Source organism: Hipposideros armiger, unplaced genomic scaffold (assembly GCF_001890085.2).
Source record: "Hipposideros armiger isolate ML-2016 unplaced genomic scaffold, ASM189008v1 scaffold_146, whole genome shotgun sequence".
Lineage (NCBI taxonomy): Eukaryota > Metazoa > Chordata > Mammalia > Chiroptera > Hipposideridae > Hipposideros > Hipposideros armiger.
The window spans coordinates 2014614-2036225 of record NW_017731496.1 but is presented as its reverse complement, the minus strand read 5'-3'; the positions used below and the strand labels follow the sequence as shown (position 1 = coordinate 2036225).

At 36.4% G+C, this 21612-nt stretch overlaps 1 protein-coding gene across 1 annotated transcript in view; it reads left to right on the top strand.

Annotated features, from left to right (window-relative positions):
• Positions 1-21612, top strand: part of LIFR (LIF receptor subunit alpha) — a 68523-nt gene that overhangs the window by 27763 nt on the left and 19148 nt on the right. Inside the window, exons 5-13 of the mRNA XM_019650738.1 lie at positions 424-587; positions 6197-6371; positions 8141-8401; positions 12355-12484; positions 12924-13093; positions 15025-15170; positions 16256-16418; positions 18312-18382; positions 20025-20238. Of these exons, the coding sequence (XP_019506283.1) occupies positions 424-587; positions 6197-6371; positions 8141-8401; positions 12355-12484; positions 12924-13093; positions 15025-15170; positions 16256-16418; positions 18312-18382; positions 20025-20238 (1494 nt within the window). The remainder of the gene's footprint in view (positions 1-423; positions 588-6196; positions 6372-8140; positions 8402-12354; positions 12485-12923; positions 13094-15024; positions 15171-16255; positions 16419-18311; positions 18383-20024; positions 20239-21612) is intronic.

Sequence of the window (21612 nt, the reverse complement as noted above, 5' to 3'; positions counted from 1 at the left end):
AGAAAGCTTTACCAAAGCAAGCTTTCCATATTCTGTCGTTTCCTTAGGCCTGACCTTCAGCCATACAAAGGGCGTTTCTCACTTCTCTCTGATGTTGCCTACTTGTAGGTCCCAGACCAGATGACACCAGAATGCAGTGGAAACCCGGTTTCCATTTCTATTAGAAGAGATATTATGGATTTGAAACAGCCAGCTTGATAAATAATTTTCTCAAATTTGGCTGATGAATCATTGGAAGCTGCTCATACAAATAAATAGATTTGGTCTCTCTTTTTATTAATAGATTAAAGAGTTTGCTTTTAATTCTTGACTATTTTTGGATCAGGAAGGAATAGAGTTTAAAATGAGTTGACTAATTGAATTATAATATGAAAAATCATTCCTTATTTTACTAAGTTTTATCTTTGGTTTCATTTTTTTCAGCCTTCATTCCAGACACTCCAGAGATCTTGAATTTATCTGCTGATTTCCCAACGTCCACACTACACCTGACGTGGAATGATAAGGGTTCTGCTTTTCCACACCACTCAAATGTCATTTGGGAAATTAAAATTCTACGTAAAGAGAATGTGGAAGCTATAAAATTGGTAAGTCTGCATAAAACAGATTTTTTTTCCGGTGACTTTAAAGAAACTGAATACTCTGTAAAAAGATTTTTAAGGTGACATCAGTGAACCTTTGCTTATTAAGTAGATCAGATAGCCTTTCAGGGTTCATTAAAAATTATATACTTTGACTCAAAAATCACTTAATGATTAAAATAATGCATAACCGTGATAAGTTTAGGAAATTAAGGGAGGACTAATGCATGATTCCACCACTTGCACACAGTAAACATTGTCTTTGTGTATTCCTGTCAAGCTTGTTTTATATTCATGATTTTACATAAATGAAATAAAAGTGTACATATAGTTTAGTCTTATTTTTTGCTAATATTCCAAGCATAAAAATAAATGTTTTGAAACATATTTAGTAATAGTAATTGTTGATAAATTTGGTATAAATCTGTAAGTTTGAATTTATCTTAATCTGAAATAACATTCTTATATTTAGTAGTACATGCTTTTTTTTCTCTTATTTTTAAAAATCCTGTTTATGAATGGTTTCCTTATGATCTATCTTTAGTTCTTAATCTAAGGGATAATGAGAAATAGTCATGAAAAGTTTTGACAGCTGGTACATGGTAATTCCCCCCTTTTATCCTTTTACTCTTTTCTTCCTTAATGGATTTGAAATATGCTTAGTTATAAATTCAAGAATTAGAAGACCATCTCATGATTGTACAATTTATTTGCCTAAATACATGGATAAGGTAGTAAAGATAACAAATGGAATTGTTCAGTATGTCTTACTTACTGTCTTATTTTTCTTTTTGACAAGGAAGTATTATTTTATTTGTAAAATAGTAAGTCATATTTGCTGTTAGCAGGTATCTTTATGCGTCTGGCATTCCTGACACTGTTGTAAAGCTCTCTATATGTTAGTTCTTTTCATCCTCATAACAGGCCTGTGAGGTAGGCACTATTAGCATCATCCCCATTTTATAAATGAAGATATAGTGTCAACAGGAAGATATTAAGCAGGGAGCCAGGACTCAACCCAGGAAGTTTGGCTTCACAGTCTGTGCTCCTAACCACTACAGTTTATTTTACATAATAAGTATACATATTAATATTTTTTTCATTTCAGATGCCCTTCTTTTCTTTTTAACCTATCCAAATTGAATGTACATTCAAGACCCGGGTCAAATCCTACCCCTTATTTTAAAGCCCATCCTAATTATCTCAGTCTAAAATGCTCCTTCTTTTCTTGAATTTGAATGGCAATTCTTGCCTGTCAATCTAATTTGCAGCTAAATTATATGTAGCTCTACCATTGTCTTAAAATTGTTACCTATTTAAAATTGTGTTGAGTAGTTTTTTATTATGGCTTAACATATTGTATTCTGAGTTACTACTTCCTGGCTTTGAGTGACTTCTCAAAACCTCTTTTTTCTCATTTGTAAAGTGCTAATGTTTGCTCTAGTTAATGACATGATATTTATAAAGCTGCTGAACAACTATTAGTTATTACTTCCTTTGTGGGCTAGATTTTTAAAAACTAACTTAAGGATGCTAGAGTAGGAGAGATGCTCTGAATTGTGAGTGAAATCAAACGTGAATAAACGGAAATATTATTCTAATTGTTCTAAGGTTATATGACTCATTGCCACAAGATGCATAACAAGACAATAAAGGAAAGGTAGTAATTTCCGACTTTTGGGAATATGATCTTTGAAGAAAAATCTTTCTGTGGGGGTATACAGCAAGAGGTGATAAAAATAGAAATAAAACAAATTAATTTTTTTTTAAGATTTTATTGGGGAATTGGGGAAGGGGAACAGACAAGTTGCTGTCCTTTTGTTCTTCAGTCTAGTTGTGGAGAATGTCGCTTCACTGGCCCATGTTGGTATTGTGATGATTGCGCTCTTCCCGGCTGAGACAGATCAGTCACTGGCCATTGGACGGCCGTTCACGGCTGCTCATGGCAGCTCACACTGGCTGCCGGCTGCTCATGCTGGCTGCCAGCCACTCACGGTAGCTCACCACAGCCCACCGCAGCCCCACTGCAGCCTATGCCATCACCGGCCACTCACGGCAGCCCAGCTCCAAGTCTAGCTGTTGTTCACCATCTTAGCTGTAGAGGGCGCAGCATCACTGGCCCATGTGGGATCCAAACTGGCGGCCCTGCTGCTCAGAGCTCACATTCCCAAGCCAACTCTTAATCAATGAGCCACTCAGCCAGCCCCCAAATTCATTTTAAAAAGTGAAATATCTGAGGATAAATGAATCAGGTCCATAAAAATGTGATATTTTCATTTATAATTTTACGTTATTGATGTCAACATTTAAGTTAGAATTGCTTATAATCAGTCATTTTGTGACAGTTTATAATGCTGTTGTTTCACAATAGTTTAAAGATCAAGAATACTATAGTGTTTCATTTATAAGTTTCATTTATAGTGTGTCACTTATAACTTGACAGTTTCTGTTCATGGGCTCACATACAGCTGTGGAAGCTGTGCATTGTACAGACCGGGATGTGAACGACACCTGGGAGTTACACAGCACCCTTGCCCCTCCCATTTTTCTCTTTTTGTAAACAGTCAATCTTAATTCAATTTTAGCTGATTTTTTATCTCTATTTTTCCAAATAGCATGCTAATATTGCTTTTTCCTTTTCTTTTTCTTTTTAATTTTGAGCAATGCTTTAAACAATAAACGATGAAAATTTAGATCCCTCTCACCTCCCAACCCAGGCGGACACACTCACGTGCTTTTGTGTTTGATTTTGTGCTTTCTCTTTTTCACATTTTCTGTCTTTTCCTAGTATCATTCTGTTACAATTTTCGATAGACCAATATTCATTGTTTGTATTGTGGTTATATAAACACTATTCACAACTAAACCAAGTAGTGTGTACTATTCTACTATTCTTTTCCTTTTTTTGGGGCGGGGGGGAGGGTTTACAATGTCTCATATTGTATTTTTAGTTTTGTTTGTCTGCTTCATTAATTCAATCCTTAATTTTCTCCAAGTTGTGTAACTCTCCTGTTGAAATGTTCAAACATACTAGTATTTTATCAGTTAAATATGTGTGAATAAATCTCTCTGAGGGCCTTCTAACTTACTTCCCAACCCTTTTGATACAAGGCCTCACACAGACACTGGCAGTATTTGTGTAGCACAGATTGTGGTAAATAGCTGAGGACTCTTGTGGCCAGAGGTGTCTCAGGAGCTCCAGCGGCCTCAACTCCTACCAGCCAACCGTAGGTTTGCAGATTCAAACCCAGGTATACCCATAACCCATTCAGGGCAAACCTCCGTGTCTTTTGGCACATCATTAGGAAGCTGAGGTCCAGGGGGTTTCCATGATCATTCAAGGGATCTCTTTTACCTTTTTCTTTTGATGGATCTTCTTTTTTCTGAATTCCGTTTTCCTTTTATTTCTTCATTTTGGGTGGACGCATATATTCTAGTAGGTATTTCCTATTATAACTCTCTGCTATTTATAACTACCTTGCAGATATATTTTATTTTTTAAAATTTAAATTAGTTGCCAATGCAATTTTAAAGACTATTTCAGATATTGAGAAGATATTATCAACTGGAAATTTCACACACTTCCAGGTGGAATGTAAAGTACTACTTGGTGAATACATTGAGACAAGACATTTATGAAAAATGTCTTTATTCTGCACTCACTCATGATTGCTAGTTTAGCTGGGTATGGAATTCTAGGTTGGGAAATTTTCTCAAGATTTTGAAGACATTGTTGATTTTTTTTTTTTTTTGGTGGATCTATCTTTATCTATTGTGCTGGACACTCATTTTGGGGCCCATTCAGTCTGAAAACATGTTTGTCCACTTGAGAAATTTTCTTATTTTATATCTTTGATCTTCTCATCTCTGTTCTTTAGAAATTGGACCTTCTAGACTGATCCTCTAATTGTCTTATCATTCCTACTTCCATCTACATTTTGCTCTGTTTTCTGAGCAATTTTTCCTAAGTTTTGTCTTACAATCCTAATATTAAATTTCTATTAATATATTTTTTAATTTACAAGAGATCCCTTTTTGTTTTTTTGTTTTTTTAATGTATCTTGTTCTTGTTTCATGGATACAGTGTCTTATCTCTGTGGGTATCAGTGATTTTTTTAAAGAATTTTTTCTTTCTGTGCAATCTGTTTCTTCAAGTTGCTTTTTTTCTTTATTTTGATCTTGACTTTTATATTAGAGCTTTGCCTCCATTTTCTGGTCATCTTGGTTGCTGCTCTTATTTAAATGAGTGTCTCTTAAAAAAATAAGGAAAATCTAGTTGGAACTTTTGTTTGCCTACATGAGACTGGTTGATTGGGGCTCAACATAGGTAATGAGGATGGGCTGTCTAGTTATTAATAATATGTTAGGCAAAATCTTAATATTATTTTAGCTTTTAATCTTGATCTGTTTATATGCCCCAGAAAAGTTTGTATAGAGTCCTACCTGGTAATTACGACTTGGCCATCACTATCCTGAGAGCAGAGTAGGGAAAGAAGGCAGGCGCCTCACCCCAGCCTTCAGAATGCGTAGGTTAGCAATCTCCCTGTTTTTGGTACAGTATTCCACATTCAGAAATCTTCTTGAGTATCTTCAATCCAGAGGTATTCTGCTTTACTTTTCCAGAACGTAAGTCTCCATTGTTCTGCCAAGGTGAAGAAAGGTAGTCCTTTGGTAGCATAGAATGTCAGAGGGGATCTGGGTGCCTAACATATCCAAATAACTTTGAGGCAGTCTTTCTGTTTTTCACCTCACCTTCACTATGCATTTCCAGGAGAACCTGGTACAGCCATTTCCTGAACCCTTTGGCATTTCTGTGATAGAATTCATGTTTCTGGCTTTCCCACTGGAGTCTTGGGATTCAGCTTTCTCAGATCTTCTAAGTCAGTTATCATTATTCATCTACTCTTTAGCATCTGAAATTTTATTGGTGTTGTATCTTTTTTTTTACCTTTGTGCATTTACACCTAAAAAAAAAAAATTCAAAATAACCTGTGTACTCTTTGTTTTAGAGGGATTTCAGGAAATAAGAGTGAAGGAAAGGCATTTATTAAATCTGTTGTCTTTAACTGGAAGTCCCAAGGCCTCTTTTAGTAGATCCTCAATGATTGAAATCGTTAACTGTTTTTCACAATTGCGATTCATATTTTATATTATTATAAGTTGCATATTTAAAAATAAAAAAAATATGTAATGCTTATATAAAAAACAAATCCAGTCTGAAACAATAATTTATTTTGTTGAAATGCTTTTCCTCTCTTTGACTTTAACTCTTAGAGATATAAACCCATTATTTTTTCTCCATGACAAATGAAGATCATTTTAGGCAATGGTATATTTTCTTATGAACTGTATTGAATGTTTTGGAATAGCAACATCTTGAATAATAATGCAGTAGGGCCTAAAATTGTAGAATTAAACATAAATGAATCAGGATTTTTCGTTACTATTAACTCTCCTGTTATTCCTTACAGAAAACAGATAGTTTTACAAAAGGACAAACCTTTAACCTTCTTAGCTGGCGATCATATACAGTCTGTTGTGTTTTTTAATCCTAAAGAAAATAAGAATGTATCAGTATTGGGTAATATAATTTTGTGTTTGCGTTCATTTTTTAGCTAACCTACAACACAACTCTGAATGGTCAGGATACAGTGCATCACTGGAGCTGGACCTCCGACATGCCCTTGGAGTGCACCACTCACTATGTGGGAATTAGATACTACATTGATGATTCTCATTTCTCTGGTCGCAAAGAGTGGAGTGACTGGAGCCCACTGAAGAACGTTGCTTGTAAGCTTCTATTTAAAGAATTTTTGTTTCAAGTGCATTAGACTAATCTTGCTTAAGGGTAAGTTTTAGTTGAAGCTTTTGGTTCTCCGAGCCCCATTTGGCAGCAGGAAGGTCACCTGGGGATCTCCCAAGTCCCTGTTGCAGAACCTATGATTCAAAAAGTCTGAGGTTGGCTTCAGGAATCTGTATTTTTAAAGAACTTGCTGAGTGATTGGATTGGCTAAACACCCAGATTGAAAATCATTGTGGTAGGCATTGAACATTTAAAAATTTTATATAGGCGGTAATGAGATCAAGTCTGTATTTTTTAAAAATGGCTCCCAATTTCTCATCCACACAGCAGACCCGTGTGAACTACAGAGTTATTGCAGAGAACATGAGAATCTACAAGTATGCCAAAAATCACCAGTACACTGAATAAAACTTCCATGCAGGTGGAATGCTGGCAGTATGAGAGAGGACCTACAAAATAGTTGACCATAAAATGAAGTCCTTTAAAAGGCTGGTAATCACTGTAGATTATTCATGTTAGTGACAAAGGGAGAAATGGATCAGAGGAAGGAAGGCCTGGAGCTGGGTAGATAAGGAGAGTGTCATTGCAGTTCCCCAAAGGACAGTGAGAGCATAACCCGGACACTTGGTTTAGAAATGAAAAGGGGGAAATATGTGAAAACACTGAGGAGACAGTTAAAATTAGTAACTGTGCACCTTTCTGTAAGGGAGCCAAATGTGACTATCAGTTTGGGCACCTGGGTGGCTGGGGATGCCGTCCACTGAGACAGAAAGTACATGAACTAATTAGGTGGCAAAGGTCAGTTTCATTTTTACTATGTTGAGCTTGAGGTGTGTGTGTGCAGTGCCTGTGGAGCAGTGTCACATAGGCCGTTGGAAATGAGCTTTGCATCCAGATGGTTTGTTGGAGCTGTAGATACACGTTTGAGAATTCTCAGCATATCTGTAATGTGAAACTTCCTAAATCCTAAAGGTGACGTAAGTCAGGGAAAGGGAAATGGAGACCAATGTCCCATGCCTTAGAAGCTTGTGTGTCTCAGGGAGGGTGAAAGATAAAGGCCAGCAAAGCCAGCAGCGCCCAGAGGGTTAAGAGTAGCCCGCGAGTGTCCAGTGCTGTGGAACCCAATGAGAAGGAAGACTTCCAGCAGCGCACCTGGTGTGGAAGGCACGGGAAGGCTATTCCGAAGTGGCCATTGGATTGAGCAATTCGGCCAGAGTACAAGTCAGATTGCAGTCTATCAGAGAGGAAATAGGAGACTAGAGGCTATTGGCTATTTAAGAAAATAAAAATTAAGTGGGGCTTTAATCTGCAGAGAGTTAGGAATAAAGTGATTTTTAGGATGTGAAGTAAAACATATTTAGAGTGATGGAAAGGAAGAAGTCTGCCCTAAATACATATTATCATTTCAGAGGAATGGAATTATTTAATGAGTGACTTTTTCTTGGTGTTGATTTTTCACATGTGGATATAAACCCATTTATTGAACCTTTAGAACTTCTTAGACATTAACTCTGACCTTAAACATTGACCTACAATCCGTTCCACTCCCCCACCGTCACCTCACCATAAGTAAATGAAACCATACACACTTTTATTTCTTGTTATATGTCTTGCTCTTTTGAAACCTGTGGGACATATCTTATCTTTGGGCCACCATTATTACAAAGCACCTAACAGTATGTTTTATATATACTGGGCTATTTTATGGTAAAAGATGTCTAAAGTTTTTGTAATTAATTCCTTTTGCTCTTTCTAGGGTCCGTTGATCCTGATTCTCAGGCTAACGTTTTTCCTCAAGACAAAGTGATACTTGTGGGCTCAAATATAACATTTTGTTGTGTGACTCAAGAAAAAGTATTGTCAGCACAGATCGGCAGTACACAATGTCCCCTTATTCATCTTGATGGGGAAAATGTTGCAATCAAGATCTATAATATTTCTGTTTCTGCAAGTAGTGGAACAAATGTGGTTTTCGCAACAAAAGAAAGCATGTCGGGAACAGTTATTTTTGTGGGATGTAAGTATAAAGTTTTTTGTTTTTCTAAAAAAGAGCTTCTATTAATCTGTTTTTGTCCTCTCTTAAAGCCTTAATGCTTTTTCGGGGTGGGCTGATTCTATTTCTTATTTTTTTTAATTCTTTAATATAAATGATATGTGAAGGCACCAGAATTTTTGCTTGTTTAAAGCTGAGTTCTAAGCTTGTTTTCTACATACCTGTATCTATATAGCTTGTAGGTTTTGTAGTAAGATTTGAAACATCCAGCTACTAACTTTTAGTTTAAATTAGTAGTTAACAGCTTTGTTGAGTCAAGAGTAGTTAGTATATTTCTAAATCGTACATTGTTTAGGAATTATTTTATATAAGTTAATTTCCCACCTAATCATAGCATACCTTTTCTAAAATAAGTACCCAAACTAAAGAAATAGAAATAATTGTTCACAAAATATTTCAATAGCATAATATGTGCTTCTCCAACTTTTAAACGCTGTATTTGAGAAGAGGGTAGCAGATGACGTGGGTGAGAAGACTTCTCTCTCCCTGTGCTCTGTGTGTGATGTGCTCGTGGATGCTCCAAAACTCAGGGGCATCTCTACTATTAACTTGGCACTCCTACAGTTCTAAAATCCCATGGCATTTCCAGAAGCTGTTGTGGGGACTGCTCTACCCATAGGACTTACGTTGGATGTCAGGGATAATTGTGCACCTGGAGTTTTCCTCCCCTGTGGTTGCTGTAATGTGCACTGACAGCTCTGCCCCCAGCAGTGTGCCCTGTCCTCCCTGCCCTATGCTTGGTCTAAGGTCTCGCTCATGAATAAAAATGTGTGAGATGTAGTGAGTGGGTTTTGTGATTTTCTTTTGAGTGCTTAATGATGTTCTTATGCTTTTTATGATTCTTAGCTGTGCTCTAGATTGGCAGTTCTGTGTCTGTCTTACTTCCATAGAAACTTACGACCTACTTCCAAGGCAATAACCAGGATTAGGTACGCTTCTCAGCTTGATGGCTGTAACCTTACTCTCCATTTGCCTTCCCAGTAGTGCATTGTAGGATTCAAGTGAGGGTGAGGCTGTGTTCAAAATTAAATTTTGGAAAATTAAATTTTCTTTCCTAATGGAGTTTTAGGAAGTGAATTGCAGCATTCTACACAAATGATCTTGGCTTCTCAGTTGAGAGCCAGTGTTATACGTAGTAAGGCTGCTTGATAGGTGATAACCAGAAAGTAAGATATCCACTTAAAAGTACAAAGAAAAAAATTAAAACTTAAAAGATGACAATATTCAGTTTTTATTATTTCAAAAAGTGTCCTAATCTTCTGTCATAGTTCTAAATAAAATAAACCCATTTAATTCATAAGTTAACCTTTATTTGTAGCACTGGAGGTTGAAATATTGGTCAGTATTTGTCAGCTCAGGAGCAGCTAGAGAATTTCCCTTCAGGGGGAGCTCTTTAGAAATTTACAACAAGGGTGGTTTATGGTGTGAGTTAGGGATCAAGATTCATTTATTTCCTTTCCCCTACGAATATCCTATTAACCCACAATTTATGGAAAAGATTGAAAAGAATTTTAGAATCAGCTTGTGATATGAGATTTTGTATATCTTTTGGTAAATTTACCCCTACATGTTTATGTTGGTGCTAATAAAGTGGGGTTTTTTCTCTCCAGTTTATCAAAATAAATTTGTTATCTGGCAGACGGAAGGATAGTTATTTACCAATACTTGTCAGTGTTCATGCATGAGCTAATTTAGTCATAAGCAAAGTAGATATTTTATAAACATTGTTGTTCAGTCATCATTCAAATTAGTTATTTTTATTGACCTAAATGTTCATCTTTCATTATACTTAAGATATTTTAAAACAATACACTGTAACATAGAGTTAGAGTGTGTAAATATTTATATCATATGCCAAATTTTATACTTTTTCATTTGAAAATATTTTAATAAAAAATGACTTTGTTTTTTAAATTACAGTTTCTATTTCCTTGGTTCATAGAAATGCAGTTGATTTATACCTAGCTTTTGACTAGCCTCAGTTTATTTTTTTATGAGTTTATTTATTTGGGGGGAAAAAAAAAGAAAATCCAGACATTACCTTTTAAATACTGCCCTCTTGTTTTTTCTCCTCTCCTCTGTCTTTGCTTCCACTTCTTTCTAGTTTGTTGTTTGGATTTTAAGTATTTTAACTTAATATATCTGCCAAATACTAAAACAATCAGCATTTTAAATATACTAAAAACTTCTGTATGTCATTTTAATAAAATGACTGAAAGTTTGGCCTTAGATTTAAAACAGTTTTCGAAACAAATATGTCAATGTTAATTTCATTATCCACATTGTTAGACTTTTATATTAATACTCATTACTCCTCTTGGTATTACTTAAACTATCTCTGGAGGATATTATTCTTATCTCTGGGGAAGGTGTGTGAAATTTTCTAAGTCTTGGTTGATAAAGTAAGAACTGTTTTCAAATTTTAGTTTTTTAAAAAAATATTTTACAGAATTTTTCAACAAGTAGATAATTGTTTTTTAAAACGCTTACCTTGGAGCTGGCCGAGTGGCTCAGTTGGTTAAGAGTTGGCTTGGGAGAGTGAGCTCTGAGCAGCAGGGCTGCCAGTTCGGTTCCCACACGGGCCAGTGACACTGCACCCTTTACAAGCTAAGATGGTGAACACAACAGCTCGATTTGGAGCTGCGCTGTCGTGAGTGGCTGGAGGCGGCGTAGGCTGCAGTGGGGCTGCAGTGGGCTGCCATGAGCTCAGGCTGGCTGCCAGCCACTGGCGAGAGCTGCAGTGAACTGCCGTGAGCAGCCATCCAATGGCCGGCGACCGATCTGCCTTATCCGGGAAGAGCGCAGCGATAAGACCAACATGGGCCAGTGAAGCGATGTCCTCCACAACTAGACTGAAGAACAAAAGGACAGCAACTTGTCAGTTCCCCTTCCCCAATGCTGTTCCCTCCCCCAATCCCCAATAAAATCTTTTAAAAAAATAAAAATAGATAAAAATAAAAATAAAAAGCTAATTTCAGTGACCGATAGTTTGGATGAATATGATAGTAGGCAGTATCAGTTTCTACATGTGCTTGGTTAAACTTGATTATAGAGAGATCAATTTCCATAATCAGTGTCAGACTGCAGAATTTTCCCTTATTACTTTAAGAGTCTCAGACACACTCAAAAACACTTTTTTTTTCCTATTCATGCCTGAACAAAGCCAGAAAGAATAGCTTCAGTAAAGAACAAAACCCCCTTCTCTGCAATTCCAAAATCCAAAAAGCTCTGAAAATAAAAGAAAATTTATTCTGTAGTGCAAAAAAAAAAAAAGAACAAAACCAACAGAAGAGCAGTAGCCACTTTGAATATAGGGAGATGTAGAATTTTACCGAGAATTAGTTACTTTGTTAATAGTCCCTGTAACTTATTTAAGAACTCTGAAACTTGTAACATGACTTATGTTGACTTTTAATATGATTTGATATTCTTTTCAAATCACAATATATAGATGATAGATAATAATACTTTTAACCTATAGATTTTTTTTACTTGTTCGACACAACTTCCTTTGAGAGATTTGGTAGACTCAAATAGGATTTAAGGGAAAAAAATGATAGTATCTTCAGGTTGCTATTGGAGAGATTTCAAATGAGCCAGTAGTCACTCTTCAGAGTATTTTAATCTGTCGTTTCTAATGTAATATGAACTACAAAAAAACATGCTATAGAAAGAATGATAATTCCTGCATTAAGAAGTAAAATAATAAATTATTTCATTTTTTAAAATTAAAATTTATTTGGGTGAGAATGGTTAGTAAAATTACATAGGTTTTAAGTATACAGTTCTGTGATACATTATATATCACAATTATTTCATTTTTTAAGGAAATTCTATAAAATGTAACATTTATGGAACAGTGTTTTCAGGGAAAATATGTAACAATAAATAGCTTTTTTTTTTCTTTTTCCTTTTAGATCCACCTGATATTCCTCAAAAACTGAATTGTGAGACATATGATTTAAAACAGATTATATGTACTTGGGATCCAGGAAGACCGACAGCGTTGGTGGGCACACACAATACAGTTTATACTTTATTTGAAAGGTAAAGGTCACAAGGAAAAGATGTCAGACTTAACTAGCAAGAAGTCTATTAGAAGGATGTTACATGACACAGGGAAATGTTCTTTCTCATTTATATAATGAGGAAGTTATAAAAACAAAAATGCAGTACAAAATTGGGTATATTCTCAATGCTGCAATTTAATGCATGCAGACTCAATTTGTCTCCTTTTTTAAAAAGCCCAGAAATAAGAACCCTCAAATAGGAACAGAGACTGTTTCTTGGTAATGGGCTTATGGCAGATTATTTTCTTCTGTTTACTCCACTTTCTTCCCTAAGTATGTAGTACACCTATAATTAGAAGTATAAACACTGAAAACATTAATTATTAGAAATCTACCCATTATTTTTTTCCTGCACTATTTAACTCTTGCCATTTTGATATTACTTTAGTATTCCTTATTTCTCTCTTAATTTTTAGTTTTTCAGGAAAATATGTCAGGTTTGAAAGAGTTGAAGTGCCCATGAATGAAAGCTATCAGTTATCCTTCCAAATGCTTCCAAATCAAGAAATATATAATTTTACTTTGAAAGCTCGCAATCCTCTGGGTCAGTCGGAATCAACAATTTTAGTTAACGTCACTGAAAAAGGTAAGCTGCTACATAAACCAGTATCTTAAAAATAACTTCAGAAGTGGTAAAAGTGTGTTGAGATTAATAAAAAGTGCTTCTAGGGGTTACTTTTTAATATTTTCTTTATAATTAATATTAATCTTGTAAATTTAATTTTAAAAGCTGTAAAATGTATAATTTCAAGTATCACTTATTTTATTGGATCCAAATAAAATTTTGAATTAGTCATTTACATAGAAACTGTCAGTGGCTTTATCTAATAATTTTTGATTTCTGAAAAAATTTTTGCCCAATTTTTAAAGACTTTTTATTTTGAAATAATTGTAGACTCATAGGTGGTTGCAAAAATAATAAATGAGAGCCCTGTGATCCCTTCAGTTGGCTTTTCCCAATGGTAATGTCTTAGTAACTCTTAATACAGTATCCAGACTAGGCAGCTGACCCGGGTACTGTACTGTGGTCCATACTAAGCTAGACTAATGACCTGCTCAGCTTCCACTGGTTTTTATATGCATTCAGGTGTGTGTGTGTGTGTGTGTGTAGTTCTGTGCAGTCAGATTCATGTACTGACTCACAGAACTAACACAGTCAATATATAGACCTGTTCTGTCACCACAAAGGAGCTTCCTCATGCTGCTCCTTTAGCAACACCCCCACCACACACACTCACAAACACACACACACTCACACACACACACACTCATACTTTCACACAAACACACACTCACAAATACATTCACTCACACCCACACAGACATACACTCACTCACACTTTCACACACACACACACACTCACAAACACATTCACTCACACTCACATCCCTGTCCCCAGAAACAACTGTGATCATCATTGTATTGTCATTTTGAGAATGTTATATAAATGGAATCACACAACATACATCCTTTGGAGATTGACAGTTTTTACTAAGGATAATGGCCGTGAGCTCCATCCAAGTGTACCAGTGAATAGTTTCTTTTGATTGCTTATGATTTCTTAATTTTTACCAATCCTATTAATATATAGTTCAAAATAGAAATCAAATATGGTCTGTCTTTTTGGCATTCATTCCTGTGGTCATTCCATGCATATCGACTCCATGCCAGGCTCTGCCACACACAGCACTGGCATGCAGGCTTCTCTTAGAGACTCACAGTCGCGGGAGGAAGGACTTAAACAAAATGCACTCTAATACAGCCTGGCAAGTGATCAGCACATGATCCTGTTGCCTGGTTTGTACATATAAGTCACTTTTATCCATTATTTCCTCCCATCATCTTTGTTATTTCCATTTAAGGACGAAATGGCTACATTATATACTTGAGTGGCAGTGTCCATCTCTGTCTGTCTGCCCTCTGCCATTTTAACCTTATTTACTACCCTGACTCCCCCACCACTCCAGTTGGTATATGCACATCACCAGCCTAACGTGCACTTTGCTCCACTGTCTTTGCGCTTGCCGTGTCCCCAACCTGAAATAACTTCTGTATTTGTCTGGCCAACTTTAGTCTGATTCTCCCTTCACAGCTCCTCTTAAGCCCCATCTTCGGGGTAGGACTCTCCTTACCATGCTTACATCTAAATTCCCATAGCAGTTAATATCTGTACCACACATTTAGATCTTAACATATATCCTCTTGTTAATTGCCTTTTGTTTTGTTTGTCATTCCCCAAGTAAGTTCGGGGTTCCTTGAAGGTGGAGACTATGATCTGACTACCTTTTAGTATTCCTGACACCAATTGAGAACCCTGAGCATGCTCAGTTCTTAAAACATGTTGGCTTGTTGTCAGCGGTAAAGTGGGGTTTGTCTATCCCACAAGCACTGGGTAGAGTATTGTAGATCAGCACTAACAATACCTCTCTCTCTATTTTAAAATTTTCTTTGATTCTCACTTGTCATATCAAAAAATAGCTTTTAAAATAATTAATCTTTAAAAATTATATTTACAGTTTGTCCCCGTACTCCTACTTCAATCAAAGTGAAGGATATTAATTCAACAGCTGTTAGTCTTTCCTGGCATTTACCAGGCAACTTCGCAAACATTAACTTGTTGTGTCAAATTGAAATTAACAAACCTAATATCATACAAGAACTGGTGAGTAAGTTTCTTCTGTAAACTTCCTTAGAGGTTATTTTGTATAAAGTACTTAGTTTTCAAAAAGAATTAAGTAAGTTTATATGTATAAGCTCTTATTATTTATTATAAAGGTATACTAAGAATATATATATATATATATATATATATATATATATATATGTCTATCTCAATGTAATAACCTCACCATAATTAGCACTTGAATATATTTATATTGGCGATTATAGACATAAGTTTGACTTTGTTACTCAGATTGTTTCTAGGTCTAGTATAGTACCTGGCATGTAACTGCTGCTCGGTATCTTTGTGAGTGAATGAGTAGTTTTTGCTGTAGCCTTTAGCATTAGATAATGGACTAATTGGCACCAGAGAGAAGGTTTGATTTTTAAAACCGCTAACTGCGGCAACAGGAGCAAGTTATAATTGGTCATTATAAGTCAAAACATGACTTTTTAATACATTTTAAATACTTAGGTTGACTTTTATACTGCACCATCTTGTAATTTGTGGTAAGTCCAAAATAAATGATACTGTACTTAAATATTCATTTGGAAACTTACTGATGCTTCTAGAAAATCAGGCCCACTGCAGAATGTAACCCCAAAAGCTCCTTTGTAACAAGTAGCTGGAAGCTCAGAGGCTTTCTTGAGGTATCCAAGTCCTCAAATTTGTTTTGAACTGCTTTATTTTAATTTCATTTAGTTTAAACATTTGTTGAATATTCTACATGTTTAGCACCATACTAGAGGTACAAAGTATCATCTAATAAAAGATGTAAAGGATGATGCCTGCCTCCGGTAAGCTTCCAAACATCACCTGAATAATATATGTAGTCCTCAAGGTCTTCTTAGATCACTAAAACATATTAAGGTTTATTGCATCACCATAGCCATTGACCGATTGTCAAAATTATATCCTCCTTTCTGCATAATTTAATTAACCATTATTTGGATTAAAAAGTTTGTGTGTGTGTGTGTGTGTGTGTGTGTGTGTGTGTGTGTGTATGTGTGTATGTATGTACTCATACATACAGGACACTTCATATACATTTATATATACACATTTGTTTATTTGTTTTCTAATAGAGGAATGTCACAATCAAAGGAGTAGAAAATTCAAATTATCTTGTTGTCGTGGACAAGCTAAATCCATATACTATGTATAGTTTTCGGATTCGTTGTTCTAGTGAAACTTTCTGGAAATGGAGTAAATGGAGCACTGAAAAACAATACTTAACCACAGAAGCCAGTAAGTTAACTAAATGATTTATGACTAATTATTACTATGGATCCTGAAATCCTACAAATGTTTTTAAAGAAAACGTCACCAAAGTACTTAAAAATAGGAGAATGCTTAGATAAATTGTGTAATGTATAATATCTGCTAGTAAAATATCCAGACATTTTAAAGGATGCTTTTTAAAGTTTTGTGATAATATGGAAAAATGCTTGATATGTGTTATTTAAAAATCTAGGCTCCCCTATCTACAGTGTGATTGCTTCTATATTAAAATTATGCGTAGGAAACCAAACTTAAAACCGTGGTAAGATTATGGGGTGATTTTTTTTCACACTTTTTCTTCCTTTTCCTAGAATTTTCATAATCTGTTTAGTTTGCCTTTTTATTCAAAACAATTAATAAAGAGAATTAGTTGGAATTTTTATTTCTGACCTAAGCCTGAGAAATGGGGCTAAAAGTTCTTGAACTTCAGTTTCTACAGTGCACCTAGGTCAAAATAGGTGTAAAATCAGGTAACTGGTTTTCCGAGTTAAATTTCCAGAGACAGAATGAGAGTCTATCCTTGATTAATCAGATATCATCTTTAAAACAAAAAACTTAGAAATTGGTGTGATACTCAGGAATCAATCATTCATCAAAAGATAGCAAAAGCTTTATTTGTACTATGATAGAGGGAATACAAAACTTCTTCCAAAGAATTTAACAAAGAATAAAACAAAAAATGATAAATGTTAATCCAGATTTCGTCTCTCTACATGAAGACTAGGGAGAGGAGAGGAACTTTGCAAAATGTGTAAGAATTATTTGGATCATCAGAAATGAACCCTGTGCATGAGTCCAGAGAAAGAGTGTATTCGTTATCTATTGCTACGTGACAAATTACCCCCAAATTCAGTGCCATAAACCAGCAAACATTTGTTATTTCACAGTGTCTGTGGGTCAGAAATTGAAGGGCACTTAGCTGAGTGACTCTGGCTTAGAGTCTCATGAGGCTGCAGTCAGGACGTGGGTGGGGACTGCAGGCTTGACTGGAGCTAGAGGACCTGCTTTTAGGATGGTTGGTTCACTCGTGTGGCTGCAGGCAAGAGGCCTCAGTTACTGACCATGGAGGCTTCTCTGTAGGGCGGCTGGAGTGTCCTCATAACATGGCAGCCAGCTCCTCCTAGACTCCTGGTCACACAGGCCAACCCCGATTCAGTGTAAGGGCATGAACGTCAGGAGATGTGACCAATATCATTGGTCATTTTGGAGACTGGCTACCACAGACACTTTTGCCTTCAGTTGATAAGCTGTTGTTGCCAAATGGAAAGAAACATGTTTATACTTCATTAAGATGAAAGCATTAATTCACTTAACAAATACTTATTGAGTACCCACCATGTACAATATGTTGTGAGGTGGGGGGGTAGGGTTGCAATTTTAAATAAGGTAGCTGGAAAAGACCTCCCTACTAAGACAACACCTGAGTCGAGATATAAAGGCTAGGGACAAGCCACATGGTTTATTGAGGAAAAGAGAATTCTAGGCAGAGGAAGAGAGGGCTCAGAGGTACAGAAAGCCTGAGGCAGGTTTCCTCCACATGTCTTAGGACCAGCCAGGAAGCCAGTGTGTGGCCAGAGCCGACTTCAGTAAGGAGAGGTGAGAGGCAGTGAGACCAGAGGCCCGCTGGACTTGTCACTCACAGCCTGGGGGGTGATTTTCACCCATTCCCAGGGGCCTGTCTTTTGCAGACGTTGAGGGCTTAACTTCATTTTCTAAGTGGAAGCTGCTGAACTGCTTCTCATTTTTATTGGAAATGCCAATACCTAGAAAAAAATATCCAAGCACCACCATCTCAATTGCTGACATTATAAACTGACGTAGTACACATCTTAAATACTAACTTTTAAATCTCTTTCCCAGTTCCTTCAAAGGGACCAGATACTTGGAGAGAGTGGAGCTCTGATGGGAAAAACTTAATAATATATTGGAAGGTAAATAATTTTTCCTTGAATATTTACATAACTTTATTATGCTAAACTATTTAACTTACATATGGTACTTGGGTTGTCACGAAGCCAGGATTTCTCAGACTGGCTTCGTTTGTAGTATTGCTGGGAGATAACCCGGCTCCTAAAACCTCCCGATTCCTCTTCACTCCTGATACACCACAGACGTTTCAGTGAGGATCTTCTCAGCTCTGAGCATTCTTTAGTTTGACTTGATGAGGCCTCTAAAGGACCCGAGCATTGCTTGAGTTCCTGCTCTGTCACTTTAGTCAGAAACACAGCTGGAAGCTATAAGTTAGAATCCTGAGTGTTTACGTTGCATTTTTTCTTCAATGAATAGGAAACCAACTTCTTATCTATTTCACATATAATTTGTTTCCCTTAAATAAATTGCATTACAATATGACAATTATAATTTTTCATAGTTTTGTAAAATTTTAGAGAAAATGTGAATTGCAATGTGTTTTACTACTTTTTCTCTAGTAGAGCAAACATCTTTGTTGCTATATTTTTTATCTGATTTATGAACATTTGAAACACAGTTGTTTTCCACATTAAATTTCGTAAGAGCAGTCATAATCAGATTCCTTAAAATAGTGAACTTTATTATTGAAAGTAAAACAACGTTACTGCTATAAAAATTTGACACCACTGCAACTTTGAGTAAAGTGAAGCCTGTGTGCAAGTTCCGTGTAGGCGCCACTGCTTTGAGATTGTTGTACGTGACTGCTGCACCCCCTTTTATTCTTGTTTGGAAATTCCCCTGGCTGCTCTCATTTTTCTGTCACATTTCACAATAATGTAATAATGATTGCACAGATTCCTTCAGTGTAGAGAAAGTTTGGAATATTGTTCAAGCTGGATGAATGTTTAACCAAGGATTAAACATACTAAAGTGATTTAGAGTTGAACGTCAGTGACGAGATTAACTGTTGTGCCATATTCGGATAGAAAATTAAGCTTTGTTTTTGACATGTTGGGTTTTCTAACCGTGTGCCACTGGGATGTCCGAGTAGAGTCCGGAAAGTGGTGGTTTGATAGAAGGCCCTGCAGCTCGGGGGAGATCGGAGCTGAAGACAAAGCTGTGAGGAGCCCATGTATGGGGTCAATTGGGGAGAGTGTGCAGGGTGGAAAGAGGCCAAGGGCGGGGACCCAGGGCGATGGCAGCAGGTAAGGGGCCAGCAAAGGAGGCAGGTGCAACAGAGGAGACTGGACAGGTCAGAGGGGCCGGAAGACTAGAAGAAAACTACAAATATTCTGTAATGAGCATGTACTACTTTAAAATGAGAAAATGGTAAACATTTAAAAAACAATATGATGCCATACTTTTTTGTTTTATTTTTATGTAGAGCAGTGCTTCTCTTTTTTGGTTTGCTTTTGAAAAAAGCGAGGCTAAGTGTTGTTTTGTATTTACTTGTTATTTTTTATATTTAAGTGCATTTATAGCATGTATCGTTTTTCTTCAGTGCCACTTTCCTTGATTCCTCCAGGTTTGTTAACTTCACCTTTTTTAATACTACCTTGTTAGGATTAGTATAGTGTCCAGTTGAGACTTGATGGCTTTGGATCATCACATCGTTACTTTTTTCAGGCTTTTATATAGAATTTATCTTTTTGTTTTTCATAGCCTTTACCCATTAATGAAGCTAATGGAAAAATACTCTTCTATAACGTATCATGTTCATCAGACAAGAATACACAGTCCCTTTCTGAGATCCCGGATCCTCAACACAAGGCAGAAATACAGCTTGATAAGAATGACTACATTATCAGCGTGGTGGCAAAAAATTCTGTTGGCTCATCGCCACCTTCCAAAATAGCTAGTATGGAAATTCCAAATGGTGAGTAATGAAGATAATGTGATTTATGACGGGAACTTAAAGTGAAACATTTTGAAAGTGTTGCTTGCTCGCATATACATCAGCTTTCTTCTCTTACCCTCCTGCTGCTGCTGCTGATACATATATAAGGAGGAGCAGACAGATGAGTGTCAACTGCTCAGTGAAAGACGGCCGTCATTAGTGTTGATTAAAAGCATGTACACTGATGGATAATCTTATTACTGTACCCAATTACTTTAACACATAATGTTGGAGAGTTGTGGTATTGGATATTACTCTTAGGAAGAGATGTTTTCATAGTTTATTAGATACCGTTTTCACGTATCTCCCCCAAGACCACAAGAATTGATGTTTAGATCAGCTAGGCTATTTTCAAACTGTCTGGAAAAAAATACTCATTTTCAATGGCAGCTTTACTGATAAGACATTCTTTGTTAATAGGAATCCTTTATTGATAAATTCTTCTTAAAGTCTAAATTAGATCTTTAATATAAACTTAAAAAAATTGTGGCATGATTTTAAAATTACTTAACGTCTTCCTCTATATTTTATGGATCACCAGCAACTAGTCCATTCCTCCTTAGCTGCCTTGACATCTTAACTTGTGAACGTTCAGTGGCCGTTTCTGCCTCTTCTCCCTATGAGCTCCTCTTCCAAGTTATTCCCTGACCCCCCCTTTGCTGTCCTGCCCCAATGTGGGGCACCTTTCTTTGACCGCCCACTCCTATAGAAAGGCAAATTGGTCCAGTTAGGGTCCTGCAAGTATCTTTTCAGCTCTTGCTTGAAGCAGTGTCTTATCACTTGTCACTGAACTGGTTCTTTGCTTTGTGTCAGTGGGATGTAGGGGAATTAGAAGGAAGGAATGGGGGCGCGCAGGACATTTCAGAGCCGCAAAACACTGACCAGAAGCCAGACACTAGTGCACACCCAACAGCACACACCAGAGAGGGTGGAGGTGAAAAAGAACGAAAGAGAGATGTGTGAACAGTCCATAAGAAGATAACCTGCCGATTTACATTACATATTTCATTGCTCTCACAATGATAGGCAAGGGCTGTGTGACCTTTCAACTCAAGAACTATATTTTTACCTTTTCCGTGTGTCCCCCAGAAGGTAGGAATTTACAGAGCTCACAGTGCTCTCGTCACCTAACTTTCAGTGGCTGAAGCCCAAGCAAGAGGCATTGCTCCTGGAAGATTTGCCGAGTTCGAGGCCTTGCAGCCTCAGCACAGGTTTACACTGTGGATTTTTAATCACATTGAGCCAAAAAGCTGTTATATCCAAGACTTCTGTATTCTAACACAATTATGTTTTGTGTTCAGTAGTAGTTCTATTTATGCAAATTTTGTTCAGAAAGTCTTTCTATGCCATTTT